This window comes from Microchirus variegatus (genome assembly GCF_963457635.1).
Source record: "Microchirus variegatus genome assembly, chromosome: 1".
NCBI classification, from domain to species: domain Eukaryota; kingdom Metazoa; phylum Chordata; class Actinopteri; order Pleuronectiformes; family Soleidae; genus Microchirus; species Microchirus variegatus.
Genome location: NC_139802.1, coordinates 1164240 through 1180048, shown reverse-complemented (window position 1 = coordinate 1180048; position 15809 = coordinate 1164240). Strand labels below are relative to the sequence as shown.

The window sequence follows — 15809 nt, the reverse complement described above, 5'->3', positions numbered from 1 at the left end:
CTGAAATTAAATTTTACTCAGTAACGGATAGGATTTATAAAGTACCTAAGTACAATACTTGAGTCAATACGTACTCAAGTAAAATACAAAATCCTGATTTTTAAAAAATATTATTGGTACTGTTACTTATATTTCTGCAAAAATAGCCCTTTGTGGCCATTGTGTTCCCTCTAATTTTGTAAGAGCCAATTGTGACTGTTATAACGATGTTGTTGGTACTGTAACTGTAACCTTTTTGCACTATACGCAAATTGCATTGTACCTGAATGTTGGTGGTTTTGTTACTTACCTTTTTAGCGCAAAACTATCAGCCTTTTCAATAAATAAGTGCTAAATAATTGAAAACATTTTGTATCCATTTGTATCTGTTTACTGTACATGCAACACAAAATAGTAGTACAGGGGTTGACCGGCCCACTGGCTGGACAGCCTTCAGAAAAACTGGCCCTCCGGAAATGTTAGTTGAATAGCCCTGACCTATACTATATACTAAATATTAAAATGTTTATCTTAACACTTTGCCCTGCAGTATAGAAATATTACGTTGCCAAAAACATTTAATTTAAAACAGCAGAACTTAACTTTTATATTTAACGCCAACAATTTTGTTCCCACAAACCTGCGCAGCAAAGCATGCAGTCTAATGCACCTGTAATATATATACCTGATGTGGAATTGGCTTTTGAGATATAATAAAGGGGATCTTTTCACCCCACAAGGAAATGGCATAAATAAAAAAACATATTGCAATATATCCCCACACTGAGAGTCATATTACCATATTATATGTCACTTTTATGTCACTAATTCACTATGTCCTATTATCGCATACAGGCAGGTCCATAAATATTGGGACATCGACACAATTAAAAGCATAATGCAAAAACAACCAAAGAGTTTTCAAGGCAAATAAGTGGAATGTCATATATATATATATAAACATACATTTCTAAATATTACAGTATATGAAATATGTATCCATGTACATTTGATACACACTGTGCTTAACAAATCTATTAGACCAGCTGTCATAAAAACAAGAAAACATAAATATTTCTTGTTTGAAACTTAAGTTATTATAATTATTATAATTATTATAATTATTATTTATTTGGCAAAGAACAAACTGGCCCAATGAACGTCTTCTCTGAGAAGTCAGAAATGAATCAAGCAGGGATGCAAGTAAATTACTATATTAATAATCAAGAAATAATTAGCTTCTTGAATTCAAGTGAATTCAATAACAATACTACTTATATTTTGGCATTAAAATATAATATTTTTGTTTCAATACATTCTACATACTGCTGCATTAACATTACAGAAACATGTCATAGTATGACAAAGTATGTATTTGCCTTACATATATGTAGTAAAATTCAGTTTTACTAATCAATAATAATAAACAGGTGTGGTGTAAGTTGAAGAACCATGCATTACCACAGGGACACATTTCCTCCTCATGACGTCGTTGCTATTCTATATGAAACATGAGGCCATAATTCACCAAAATAAAACCGTCACTAGTGTTGTTTTGTAGTTTGTTTCCTCTTAAATCACAGTAACTCAGCTTTTGTCCACCAGAGGTCAAAAGCACTTTTAATATCCAGTGTGTAAACATAAAAGTGCCATGTCCTTAGGTGACTGTTACACTTGTTATTACCAGTGTTTAAGCTAATACCGTCGTTATTCACAAGATGGCGCTGTAAAAACAGGAATACACCTCGTCTGCCACATCGTCAACATCCGGCGACACGTCCGGCGTCTTCTTCTTCTTCTTCTTCTTCTTCACACAGTCGAACCGTGTGATTCAGTCACTCAAACCTCTCCACACTTTTTTATTTATATCTTTAATTGTTGCGTGTTTGACTTTTCGACCCGAGATTCGGTCAGTTTGGTGTAAAAAAAGGGTCATTTAAAGGTTCGCTGCTCTGCTGCAAATGGGGGAGGTGAGGAAGCTCCAGAAGAAGTTGAGACAGATTGAGAATCTGGAAATAAAAATCAGTCTGAGCCCAGAGGAGAGATTCAAGGTACAGAAACACTTCATCTGCCTTTTTTTTAATACGATCTATGCGAGTTCATCAAATCCGGAATAGATTTCCCTCAAGTGCAACAACAGACTTCATCACAGCACAGACACAGTTTAAAGCCAATGTTTTTAATAAAAAATAAAAAACAAGAAGAAATGAACATTTCCAGGTTTATGAAGAGCAGTTTGTAGAGTATGATTTCATAGTGCTGCACAAAAGTGTTCACACTCTATTGCAGCAAAGACTATTGTGTACACAGCTGGCAAGTTTACAGTGTTATAGGTGGTAAACAACGTTAGATTGATCAACCGCTTCCTTGCAAATGTGCAATTTCAAAGTGCTTAACAAACAGTCTCAAATGAAGTCATGCAACAAAACGGAAAACAGAGCAATAACATGAATGTTACATGTGAATAAAACAAGTTGCTGGAATAAACCCGATACTAGTAAAAATCAACAGAAATGGATACTGGAAAAGGGAAAATGTAAATTCATTATGATCCATTAAAACAACATGCTTCACTAAGCACAGATGGATAGTTAAGATAAACACGGAACTACTGCGTTGATGTAACTGAGGTTAAAGACTGTACCAGACTGTACACTATATTTATATATAAGATATAAAGTGGTGTGAAGTTACATTATAAGTATAATGGACTGATTGCTCTTGCTTTGCTAAAACAATCTGTATTAACTGCAGTTCTCCTCTGGCAGGCTGCCCCAGAGGCTCCTGTTGTTTTAATGATGCTGATATTTTGTATTTATTATGAATTAAAATAGCTGTAACACTGTTTATCTCATGAAACAGATGCTCCATCAACGACTGAAAGTGAAACATTTGACAGTTTCCCCTTCAGCAGTCAGAAGCTCATAAGTGCATCAGATCAGAAAAGAATAAGAAACTCCGGGAAAGAGTGTTGTAAGTTACAGTCATTGTTCATTTAAAACAGCAAAACGAAACAAAGCTATTCTTCTTAGGACACTGCATTGACAGCCTTAATAATGCGTTATCCCTAACTTAACCATAACCAATTAATTCCAAACCCTAACCTAACCACAATTCAAACTTTATCCCTAAACTAATTAGTCAGAAATGAGGTTCTGCCTCATTAGGACCAGGTTTGGTCTCCATGAGTTTAGTGTTTATATTAGAGATGGTGCTAAAGTTGTAGCTACAGCTGAGGGTCATTTGGGAGTGGTGGTCAGGGTCAGGTGTGATGCTGTGGTAACTTGAATTGATTTACTGAGTAACTAGAAATCCAGGAATACTTTAAGTATGAAGCCACTTAAAGGTCCAGTGTGTAACTTTTATTGGTAGAAACTTACTATTCTACCCAAAAGCAAGTGGAGAATAGCTGGTTTTTTGTTGCCTTAGAACAGAGGTTCTCAAAGTTTTGATACCTGAGGGCCAATTTAGGAACCCAACATTGGACTGAGGGCCGCCAAAGGAAAAAAAAACAGTAATATAATCATTTAATTTAAGCATTAATATAATAACGCTTTATAATTTACTGGGTAATTACCCAGTATTTTGGCCATTGTTCTTACCTTCTAATTACAGGTTAATACCAAGTAACACATTTCTGTTACCATATATTTACTGGGTAAATAGCTAGTAAGTGGGGGCTAATACCCAGTATTTTTGTTTAAACTTATTGGTCTGTATCCAGTAATGTCCAATAAACATTTAACAAGCTTAGTAGCTCCTGGATTAAAACTATCAACTGTAATTCACTGCGGGGCCGCCAGAAATGTTTCTGCGGGCCACCATTGGCCCCCGGGCCGCACTTTGAGAACCAATGCCTTAGAATAAGCAGTTTATTTGTAGTTTTAGTCTTTTGCTTTACAGAGGCCGCCATCTTGTGCTTGTTATGTTTCTACAGGAGTGGAGCAGTTTGGTTTGGTTCGGTACAGTACGTAAAATAAATACCAAAAATAACTGTCCGCAAACGTTCCATTGCTCAGTACCCTTCCCTTGGTGTACCTGAGTAATGGTCCAGAGACCCACGACTCCCTTGCGACCGGTGTTTCTTCAACACCCGCGCTCTATCTCATACAAGGCTTGACGGCCTCAAACCAAGCAGATAATAATGAGCTGCTGGATGTCCTCTATTGTTGTGCTGTTGTCTGTTGTGTTGCATTCAATGTAATCGTTCGTTGTCGGCACTGTTCGCAGTGTTATCGCAGGACCATTCCAAACTATACCGAAAAACGGAACCGCACCGTGAAGCCATTTGTGTTTTTGAAGCAGAGGCTTACTGTGCAAGAGAAGAAGTGACAGACAACGTAGTTCTGACATGCTTGAGTTTCCTGAGAGTCCTGTTTGTGGCAATCTGCACCCTCTGTTTGTGTGCATGTCAGGGAGAGAGTATGAACACACATTTTTCCAAATTGTGTCACATGCTGCAACCCCACTTTCTGGTAATTATTAGTAATGCATGTGTTTCTGAGCCCCAAGCTGAGATAAGTAAGATGATGACACACGCGGGCTAATTTTCTCCGAAAATGCAAAAGACATGATGCACATGACTGAATAAGCTGAGTAAAAACTGTGGACAATCAGTACAACAGTCATTTCATATCGAGCAGAAAGGCCTAATTCAATCATTCATGCATATTTCATCAGTCACAATCAGGAGCGCGGCGTATGTTGCCAGTTGCCAGGCTAATAAATCAAGACGAGCCAAGTATGTTGGTTGTAATGTGCTCACAAACAACTTGTGGATTTACTAGCTTGGTTTACAACCAATCACGTGCCCTCCCTCTCCTCTCTTAGATCTCCAGGAAGGCGGAGCTGCGTTCCAGATTGGCTGAGCTTCAGCTGCAGCTTTCTGGCCCGCAGCAAACTCTGGGGATTGTGGGAGACAGAAAAAAGGAGAAGATGAAAAGACAAGTGTAAGGAAGTGAGGGAGATGTATCGTGGGTGTGTGTGTGTGTGTGTGTGTGTTTGTGTGTGTGTGTTTGTGGGGATAATTCTTCAAAAGCAGCAACATTCATTTTGAAGTCTTTCATCATTTTTGTATGTCTATCAAAACAGACTGGAGGTCAAATCCTGTCACGCTTTACAAAATCGGGAACTTTCTACTGTTTGTAATGTACCATGTAAACATCACTCTGGGATGTCATCCTGTCTGTTAAAGATGCTCATGGCCTTTGTGCAGATTAGTGAAACCAGCATCCTGGTATTAACATCAAACTCAGCGAAAGACACACATTCTCCCTCTTATACACACCAGGAGCTCATTAAAAACTGCTGTTATTGTTTTATATGGAGCTCGGAGAAACCTCCACAGGTGTTGATGTCGTGTGCAGTTTGCATCCTGATCCCTCACCTGGTTCTTCCTCTCTGAACCGGCACAGGGACGACGCTCCTGAAGCACTTCCGTCGCAAAAGCCTCCAGCCTCTAAGGTCCTTAAAGGAGGAGAGGAGTTCAAAGCTCAAGCAACGGCGTCACCGGCTGCCAGGCAGAGGGAGACGGCACCGGACAGGCAACGGGAAAAGACAGAGCCGGCCAAGGTGTCGGGTCACGAGGAAGACGCGTCTGCAGAGTGTCCGGAGTCTGATAAGGAACAGCAACTGCGACAAGAAGGTGGAATCATCCGCAAACGTGACGCAATGACTGTTTAATCGCAGGCATTTCAAAAACAGAATGCAATGCTTTAATTAGTGATTATCTAAAATCCTATTGAACCTCTTTGCCGCCTGAGGAGTCTTGACAAGCTTACATCACGTGTTATGGAAAAACTCTGTAAAAGCTGTATTTGCGTTCCCTGAAGACAGACGTATGTTTGCACCCTTGGAGCTAAATTAGCGCCGCACATTGCAGTGGCAGACTAATCCATATTGAAGAAGTGTGTAGATTAACAAGCCAGAGTGCTGATGAGTCAACATTTCTAATTGAACAAATCGTTTTTTGTTTTTTTTCCCCCACAGAAGCTGAATTCTCATCACTCAAAGGATCTTGGGAGAAGGCAAAGTTCCGCTTGAGGCCGTTGGAGGGTCACAACGACATCGTCACGTGTGTGGTTGCCGTCGACAATCTGGTGATTTCTGGAAGGTAAAACCCCCGTATTTGCACAGTATTACATGTGTGCAAAGTGAACATTTCACCCAATTTATTACTGTATATGCTTCCACTCTTTCCCCTCGCTGTCTGACACGTAATTGTTTTTCTTCCGCTCGGCTCAATTCTCCTGTGGTTTATGTCAAACGCTTTTTAACTTTGCTTGTTTATCCTGCCTGCTCTCACTGACTCTGACTCCTCTTCCATTTTATCTCTGTCTGTCTGTCTGATTCTCCTCTCAGCCGAGATACGACGGTGAAGGTGTGGCACGTTCCCACGGCAACAGAGCACAAGAACCTGGGGGGGCACATGGGTGGGGTTACCTGTCTATCCGCCCCTCCGCCTGAGTACTGCAAGAGGCTGTGTGAGTATACACACACACAAAAACGTCATACTATTCTATGTTGACCAAAATTTTAAAAAAATGTTGACCAAAAATTTTTGGTCCAACATTTGACAAAAACGTCATACTATTCTATGTTGACCAAAATGAAAAAAAAAATTTGACCAAAAATTTTTGGTCCAACTTTTGACAAAAACGTCATACTATACTATGTTGACCAAAATGAAAAAACCAAACATTTTTTACCCAAAATGTTTGGTCCAACATTTGACAAAAACGTCATACTATAGTATGTTGACCAAAATTTAAAAAAAATTTTGACCAAAGATTTTTGGTCCAACATTTGACAAAAACGTCATACTATACTATGTTGACCAAAATTTAAAAAAAATTTGACCAAAAAATTTTGCTCCAAAATTTTACAAAAACGTCATACTATACAATGTTGACCAAAATTAAAAAAAAATTTGACCAAAAAGTTTTGGTCCAACATTTGACAAAAACGTCATACTATACTGTCATCCAAAATTTGAAAAAAACATTTTTTACCCAAAATGTTTGGTCCAACATTTGACAAAAACGTCATACTATAGTATGTTGACCAAAATTTAAAAAAAAATTTGACCAAAAATTTTTGGTCCAACATTTGACAAAAACGTCATACTATACTGTTGACCAAAATTAAAAAAAAATGTGACCAAAAATGTTTGGTCCAACATTTGACAAAAACGTCATACTATACTATGTTGACCAAAATGTAAAAAAAATTTGACCAAAAATTTTTGGTCCAACATTTGACAAAAACGTCATACTATACTATGTTGACCAAAATTTGGAAAAACATTTTTTGACCCAAAATGTTTGGTCCAAAAAGTTGAAAAAATTTTGGAAACAATTTTGAATTTTTTTTTTGATCCAAAATGTTTGGTCCAACATTTGACAAAAACGTCATACTATAGTATGTTGACCAAAATTTAAAAAAAATTTTGACCAAAAATTTTTGGTCCAACATTTGACAAAAACGTCATACTATACTGTGTCATCCAAAATTAGAAAAAAAATGTTTTTACCCAAAATGTTTGGTCCAACATTTGACAAAAACGTCATACTATAGTATGTTGACCAAAATTAAAAAAAAATTTTGACCAAAAATGTTTGGTCCAACATTTGACAAAAACGTCATACTATACTATGTTGACCAAAATTAAAAAAAAATTTGACCAAAAAATTTTGCTCCAAAATTTTACAAAAACGTCATACTATACAATGTTGACCAAAATTAAAAAAAAATTTCACCAAAAAATTTTGGTCCAACATTTGACAAAAACGTCATACTATACTATGTTGACCAAAATTAAAAAAAAATTTGACCAAAAAATTTTGCTCCAAAATTTTACAAAAACGTCATACTATACAATGTTGACCAAAATTAAAAAAAAATTTCACCAAAAAATTTTGGTCCAACATTTGACAAAAACGTCATACTATACTATGTTGACCAAAATTTGGAAAAACATTTTTTGACCCAAAATGTTTGGTCCAAAAAGTTGAAAAAATTTTGGAAACAATTTTGAAAATTTTTTTTGATCCAAAATTTGACAAAAAAGTCATACTATACTATGTCATCCAAAAAATTACCTCACTTTGTTGCTTAAAAACCCTCACTGGTCCTCAGTATGCCACAAGTACAAAAACACACACACACACACACACACACACACACACACACACACACACACACACACACACACACACACACACACACACACACACACACACACACACACACACACCGTTACACGTGCACTGACAACAGCTGAGTAACGCCAGGAGAGTCTGGTAATTAAAGGAGCAGTTCATCAGATCAACCCCAGTGAGAGATAACCTCAGCAGACACTGTCTGTCTGAAACATTCAGACAACCTTCCGTCATGTCAACTCTCACTCTCCACCAACACTCCCCTTCAAACCCAACACCCCAACTGAAAACATCAAGCCTGGAAGTGCAGCGCATAAATTATGTAGCCCACTTGACCTGTGTAAACACCGCACTCATCGACTAATTATTTGCTTTTCTTTAATATAAATAAAGTCTTAAAGAAAGTCTGTTCTCTTGCTGAATCTTTCTCACAAGCTGTCTCTTTTTTGAACATCATCATTTATTTACACCTTCTCAGCTTAATCTATCTGTCCTCATCTGTTTCTCTCTTCCTGATCCCCGTTGCCTCCTCCTCCTCCTCCTCCTCCTCCTCCTCCTCTTCCTCCATCCCCTCCCGCTCTTTCGTCTGTGTTTACCCTCCCTACAGCCCGGTCTCTGTCTTTGTCCGACAAGGAGAGGTTTATTCTGAGCGGCTCAGCAGACTGCTATGTGAAGATCTGGGCCCTGAGCATCGGTACGCTTAAGCACACAAACATAAACATGCATCTATATGTTATTAAGTTACAGCACACCTAAGGGCTTTGTGTGGATAATGTGTGTGCATTGCATTGTAATCATTGTATCCCTGGTTGGTGTGTGTCTTGTCCATTAAATTAGTATTTTCCTGTTCCCTCCAGGACAGTGTGTAAAGTCAATCTACACGTTCAATGCTGTGACTGCTCTGTGTTTTGTGCCAGAGGGAGACGGCTACATTATCACCGGATCAGGTACGATTATGTGCGGTCAGTCAGTATATGTGGGGAGAATTAGAAGCTAGTTACATAGTGGATTATAATCAGAGTCAGATTTACACCATAACTGGTTACTACTTAAAGGGGGAGTCTGTTCTTAAATAATCGGCAACAGCTGATTATTGTTTAATAATTAAATTGTTATGTTAATTTCTTATTATCAGTGTTAAAGGTGCATTATGTAATAAATCATAAAACCCTCCTAATATGTCACAGAGACTCAGGAATAATGTTCATATAACAAACTGAACTCACCAACAACAACAGTACAGACAAAATATTTGCATTAAAATAAATATTTTTGCAGACTGCAAATCATGTTTATGTTTTGAAATCATGTTTTGGCATGTGGCGCCACCTACCGCCATCTACCAATCATTGCTGTCATTAGTGCAGGGGTGTCAAACATCAGCATCATGGTTCAAGGGTCAGATGTAACTGTCATACAGAATAAATGTAACTAAATGTAACCAAATATAATGTAAAATAAAGGTAACTACTCCGTAACATATTGCTAAATAACTTTCTGTATTTATTACTTATTCAATTTCACTCGTCGCATGACGCATATACAATGATATCACAGTCACTTTGCGGGTAACACAATCGCCGTGCATTGTGGGAAATGTAGTTTATGGTCAACGCACGCCTTAAAGCAGCATAGACCTATTTTAACACAGATTTTTAAGACCAATTAATCACTCGCGGGCCACATAAAATAACGTGGCGGGCCACATCTGGCCTTGAGTTTGACACGTGTGCATTAGAGTCTCAGCTGCCGAGCAACCACGGGTTGCCAGTTACGTCAGAAAACAAAACCTAAAAGACCTCGGTATTTTGAATTTGAATGTAGTAACAGTTTTTGGCCACATTCTTACATACGGCGCCTTTAGTACTGTCAAACTCATGGGGTTGGGTTAACTAGCACACTTTTACTGTTTGTCTGTCTTGACATAAAACAGATAATTTGCGTGTGCAGCACAAGAATGTTGCTGGGCGACAACGTGATACAAACACCTCTATAGTAATAGTTATGTGCTACATATATCTTCCCTACATGTCCACTAATATGCTGCGCAGAGTGGCATCATCTGCCAGTGAGTTAGTCAGTGCAACAGAGGGTGTATCAGAGAGATAGATGCACACAGAGTTTAGGCAGTCAGGCTCAGGTGGGTTTGACCGTGACCAACTATAATGACTGCCAGCCGCCTGTCAGCGCATGTTAACCTCACACTCTGTCACCCTGCAGACGGGGGGAAAGTTCAAGCCTGGAGCTGGCACACTTTCGAGAACTGCCAGTCAATCAATGCTCACCAGGAAGCCGTCACCTCCATCCAGGTGTGTGGGTCACTGACCTGCTGACCGCGACACAGCGTCCACCCTGAGGATGCTCACGCTGCTTTCATTTTCAGCACAAAGATTCTGAAGTCCTGATTATTGATTTGTTAAAGAAAGAAAGAAAAGAGCCTTTTCTCAGGAAATCAAATTTTCTAGATTTTCCCCTCACACAAGCTATCCTTGTTCATTCCTTTCAAATAGAAATCAAAGATATTTAGTTGTAAGCCAGTTTTAGAGAGAGCATGTTTTTATTTTTGAGCAAAAAGGTTTTTTTTTTATGAATACTGAAATCCACAGCTGCATGTGCGCTTTTTTTTTTCAATTTTCAGTCATGAAAATATGCCTGAAGCATTAAAGCACAGCGCATCATTGTTATCCTCGTTGTTGTTTTCTTTATCATGCAAAGCACATAATCCATTTGTATCCCACAGCGGCACAGAAAATTTGAAACTGTTCACACGCTTTCCTTTACACAAACATATATATCTATCTATACCTATATATATATATACTCTTTCTCTCTTTAACACGCACTTACACACAAAACTGGATAAAGACTCAACGTCGCCATGACAACCGTGTCTCCTGTGCCCTCCGTAGACTCAAGGTCCGCTGGTGTTCAGCGGCTCGGCTGAGGGAGGGGTGTCTGTGTGGGAGAACCGGTGTACAGACCGAGACCCCCTGAGGCTGCTCCAACACTGGAGCGCTCAGGTGACCGGTTGTGGCAGTGGCTCGGGCGGGCGACTCACCCTTAGCCCGAGGGGAGACAGAGTGTTCCTGGCTTATGGTCAAGCCTGGGTCAAGATCCTGCACTGGAGGACCGGTGAGCTCTGGAATTACTTGAACTTGTGTGTGTGTGTGTGTTAGATAATTGTGGCACATTAATCCATTTGTGGTCAGGGTTGCATGCCTCGATGACAGAGATCTTGGCCACTGATCTCCCTTTGTCTCCTGCCGTTGCTTCTTTGGACTCTTTGACCTGCTCCTTTACTGCACGCCTATGGGTTTTAGCTGTTCGCTCAGTCAAATGGCTGATACTTGTTAAATGGAAAGAGTTTCTTTGTAAAAAAAGAGACATAGCTGCTCACTGGGACATTGTTATGAGGCTGTTAAACAGAGCATTTATGTTAGTGCTCCTCCATAAATGTTAATAAATGTGTTTGTTTTTGAGAAGGTGACAGTTTGTGTGCATGCGATATACGCTGGTGTGGAGCCATACTTCTCCTGATTATACCAGTGAAATTAGTTGTGTGACAGGGGTGTTAGGACTAGATCACCACATTACCCCCACCCTCCCGTCATTTTCATGTGTCAGTGTTTTTTAAACGGTCCATCTCATTATTTTCATTTTGCAGATTTTGAAGATAAAATAATATGTAAAAACAAGATATACTTCATAATATTCCAAAACCTGCATGTTTTTAAGGTGTGGGAGGAAACCGGAGAACCCGGAACCTGTTAAAGCGGACCTAGACCGGAAGTTCCAATTAACGCTGTTTTTATAGTGTTTATCTGCGTCATTACCTTGTTTACGAAGCCCTGAAGTTTCAAAACAAACAGTTCAGTCACTGCTGAGAATGTTGTGTTTTATTGTAATCTCAGGCTCAGCGAGATCTCTGAAAAAACCCGGTCCAGTTACGTAAACAGCATTTCTCCTGAACAGCAGATCGTCCTGCTCCGGGCACTAGTCCGGGCACATCCGGTTGCGTACATTGAACCGCAGAAGAAGAATAACGTCCGTTGTGGAGGTGTTTCACGAGCGACAGTGTCTTCTGACTCTGGGTCTGACTCAGGGTCAAAGGTCGTCAAAGGGACTGAGGCGGGGAGTCGTGAAGAAGCTATTTTTAAACACTGTTAAAACAATGTTTTGATAATGAGTAGCAGTGCATCCATCGTTCCAGAGGGGGGAGCTGCGCTTCTGAGAGCTGGTGTGCTGAATATGTCACTTCCGGGTATTGGCCAATCACAAGACAGTTGGGAAGGCTCTACGCTGGCTGGCCAATCACAACACAGTCTGTCTTCTGGGGTTGAGATTTATGTCTGAAATATCGCAGCTCATCACAGCTCCAGTAAAGAGAGATTTCTATTGGCTCGTTTACAGCAACTAGGAGATTTTTGATCATAAAAACAAGATATTGTATGTAAGTAGACCTCCATAACTAACTAACTATGTGAGCTTTAAATTTTACACACTGTACCTTTAAATTGCAAAATTATAAATAATAATAATAATAATATAAAAAAAATGTCTCTGTTAGATGTAGAGCAAAAAAGAGTGGGAAATGTAGATGTTGGAATATTTGCATAATCCTTCCACCTAACATCTGTTTAATTATCACAGGATCAACATCCAGGCTGACCAATCACAGCAGCATCGCCGCGGTAACAGATTGTGTCCACCAGACAGGAGGCCTCCTAATTGGCTCCTGCTATGATCTGGTAAATGGAGAGAGCACATTAAACTGTGAGTTCCCGAGCAAACCATGTGCAACCACAAGTTATCCACTGCACTCTGATGTGTGTGTGTGTGTGTGTGTGTGTGTGTGTGTTTGTGTGTGACAGCACAATAAGGTCGTAAGAAAAAAAAAAAATCGAAACCACTTTGTTTTCTTCTGATGACTTCCATTCCCTTTTATTTGGTGCCTGCAGTATTCTCGCTGCCTCACTGTCGCTACCTGACTTCTCTGACCTGGCCGGATGCTCCCAGAATCCTCTGCTTTGCCACATGGGCGACGGGGAGCGGAGACCACCGGTGGGTCACGGGAGGCCGCACTCTCATTGTATGGGAGCAGCTCCCCAGCTCGGGGAAGCAGAGGTGGGTACAACAAGTTGTGTTTCTGTGTTTTTTAAATATTCATTCACACGTGTTGATCATAGCTTTTGAATGAATTGTGGGTACGAATGTTACAGGGGCGACGTCTCGGTGAAGAGAGACAGCCGGTTGGATTTCTGCTTCCTGGAATCAGAGGCGGAAACAGAAGATGATGAGGAAACTGATGGTATAGACACACACACACACTGTAATTTCACACTTCATCTGTATTTGCCTTGAGTCACACACTTAATAACAAACTGTGGAATTACATATTAAGCTGCCATGTTAATTAAAGGGGATGCACGTCAAATATGTCCAACAGCAATCCTATTCCTGAGCATTTCAAATGGTTGTCGTCATCCCAATTAAAGCAATGTACAGCATGGTCGTGAAACACAGAGACATGAAGCTGCATTTATACCCAGTGTTACTCTGTGATCATGCACACACACACACACACACACACACACACACACACACACACACACCAGTGGTCTTTGAAACAGGGGACGCTCATTTCAGGCCCAGTTATTTATACATAAACTCTTACATAAATTCTGCAAATGGAGAAACACGATAATTATGTAAAACTGAAATTATATAATGATGTTTTTATTCACAGTGTATATCTACAAATGGTCCATATCCATCCATCCATTATCTACCGCTTAATCCTCCACATACATAGGGCGATAGGCGGGGTCAATTTAGAGTGACCAATTCACCTAATCCTCATATCACTGGAGAAAACCCACGTACACACAGGGAGAACATGCAAACTCCATGCACAAAGGCCCTTATTCCAACTGGGGCTCGAACCCGGGTCTTCTTGCTGCAAAGGCAAGAGCGCTAACCATTACGCCAACCGCGTGGCCCCAAAATGGTCTAATATCACCGAGCAAATAACACACGACGACCAGCTGTTTGTCTACAGACTTCAGACCTCACAGAAAAGACTCTGCTGTCGTATGTTTCTGCAACGCTGCCAATCAAAAAACTGGTTCCGCCTTTCGGACAGTTCCTCCAATCATCATGCAGAAGCCCGCACCCACTGCTCATTGACTCTGAGAGAAGCCGAGCTTCTGTGGAAGTGACTTTTTGTGCCGTGTTTGTCCAATCGCCACTGAGCTCACCTCAGTTAAAAAAAAAACATATTGTGTGCCATCTCACACAGAAACAGTTGAAACTGAGCTTCAAGTGGCGTTAATGCTGAAAATATGAGAGAATACGGGAATACGACAATCATCATTTCTGTTTTGCTTCCCTGTCCAGGAAAAAAATATCCACATTGGCATATCTGTCTTAAACTTATCTGCTTTCACTCATCTATTTTAAAGCAGAACTAGACCGGAAGTTCCAATTAACACTGTTTTTTTAAGTGTGTATCTGCGTCATTACCTTGTTTACGAAGCTCTGAAGTTTCAAAACAAACAGTTCAGCCACTGCTGAGAACGCTGTGTTTTATTGTAATCTCGGACTCTGAATCTCTGAAAAAACCCGGTCCGGTTACGTAAACAGCATTTCTCCTGAACAGCAGATCCTCCTGCTCCGGGCACTAGTCCGGGCACATCCGGTTGCGTACATTGAACCACAGAAGAAGAATAACGTCCATCGTGGAGGTGTTTCACGAGCGACAGTGTCTTCTGACTCTGGGTCTGACTCTGGGTCAAAGGTCGTCAAAGGGACTGAGGCGGGGAGTCGTGAAGAAGCTATTTTTAAACACTGTTAAAACAATGTTTTGATAATGAGTAGCAGTGCATCCACCGTTCCAGAGGGGGGAGCTGCGCTTCTGAGAGCTGGTGTGCTGATTATGTCACTTCCGGGTATTGGCCAATCACAAGACAGTTGGGAAGGCTCTACGCTGGCTGGCCAATCACAACACAGGCTGTCTTCTGGGTGTGAAATTTATGTCTGATATATTGCGGCTGAGGACAGCATCAGTAAGGAGAGATTTCTCGTCTCGTTTACAGCAACTAGGAGGTTTTTGAGCATAAAATCAAGTTAATGTATGTAAGTAGACCTCCATAACTAACATATATGTGCAACAGGACCACTCTATGGGAGCTTTAACACATCCTAAAGTTGGCTTCTCCTCTGGTCTAGACATTTTTCAGATGGGTTTTGAGGCTTTTTATGTGGGTAGCGCAATAGACCACAACACAAAAAAAACCTTGTTATCAGCGATCAATGTTTCCTTAATCTCTGATGAGATCATAGTGTAATACATGTGTTACATAACAGCTCCCTGAGGCATGTTGAGACGCATTTATCTGACCCCCTCGTCATGTTTAGGTTTCGAAGACGATGATGACGATGGCGACGGCACACGCAGCCGGTCTGACGGCGCGGAGGACGAGGGCTCCACGTCGTGGCTGCGCTGCGTTCTCCAGTGAGCGCTGGTTTCTCGCGGCCGAGGACGACGCCGCGGCCTGCAGCCGTGAAGAGGAAGCGAGAGGGAGGGAGGGAGTGAGCCAAGTGACAGCGAAAGGAGGGAGCAGAGGAGAGAAGTGTGACGGACTGAATGTGGAGGGGGAGCATATGGATGGA

At 40.5% G+C, this 15809-nt stretch overlaps 1 protein-coding gene across 1 annotated transcript; it reads left to right on the top strand.

Annotated features, from left to right (window-relative positions):
* The first annotated feature begins 1847 nt into the window (after positions 1-1847).
* On the top strand, positions 1848-15767 carry LOC310932979 (uncharacterized protein). The gene is made up of 13 exons (XM_083896398.1): positions 1848-2030; positions 4810-4928; positions 5394-5623; positions 5968-6091; positions 6340-6461; positions 8746-8832; positions 8996-9085; positions 10359-10447; positions 11048-11270; positions 12789-12911; positions 13097-13262; positions 13358-13446; positions 15555-15767. The coding sequence occupies exons 1-13, from the start codon at positions 1941-1943 to the stop codon at positions 15653-15655; spliced, it is 1653 nt and encodes a 550-aa protein (XP_083752524.1). The 5' UTR covers positions 1848-1940; the 3' UTR covers positions 15656-15767.
* The last annotated feature ends 42 nt before the right edge of the window (positions 15768-15809 follow it).

Coding starts and splice junctions, on each gene's coding strand:
- LOC310932979 (XM_083896398.1), top strand. CDS start 1,941: ATGGGGGAGGTGAGGAAGCTCCAGAAGAAGTTGAGACAGATTGAGAAT. Junction 10,448..11,047: donor AAGCCGTCACCTCCATCCAG/GTGTGTGGGTCA, acceptor TGCCCTCCGTAG/ACTCAAGGTCCGCTGGTGTT. Junction 13,447..15,554: donor AGATGATGAGGAAACTGATG/GTATAGACACAC, acceptor CGTCATGTTTAG/GTTTCGAAGACGATGATGAC.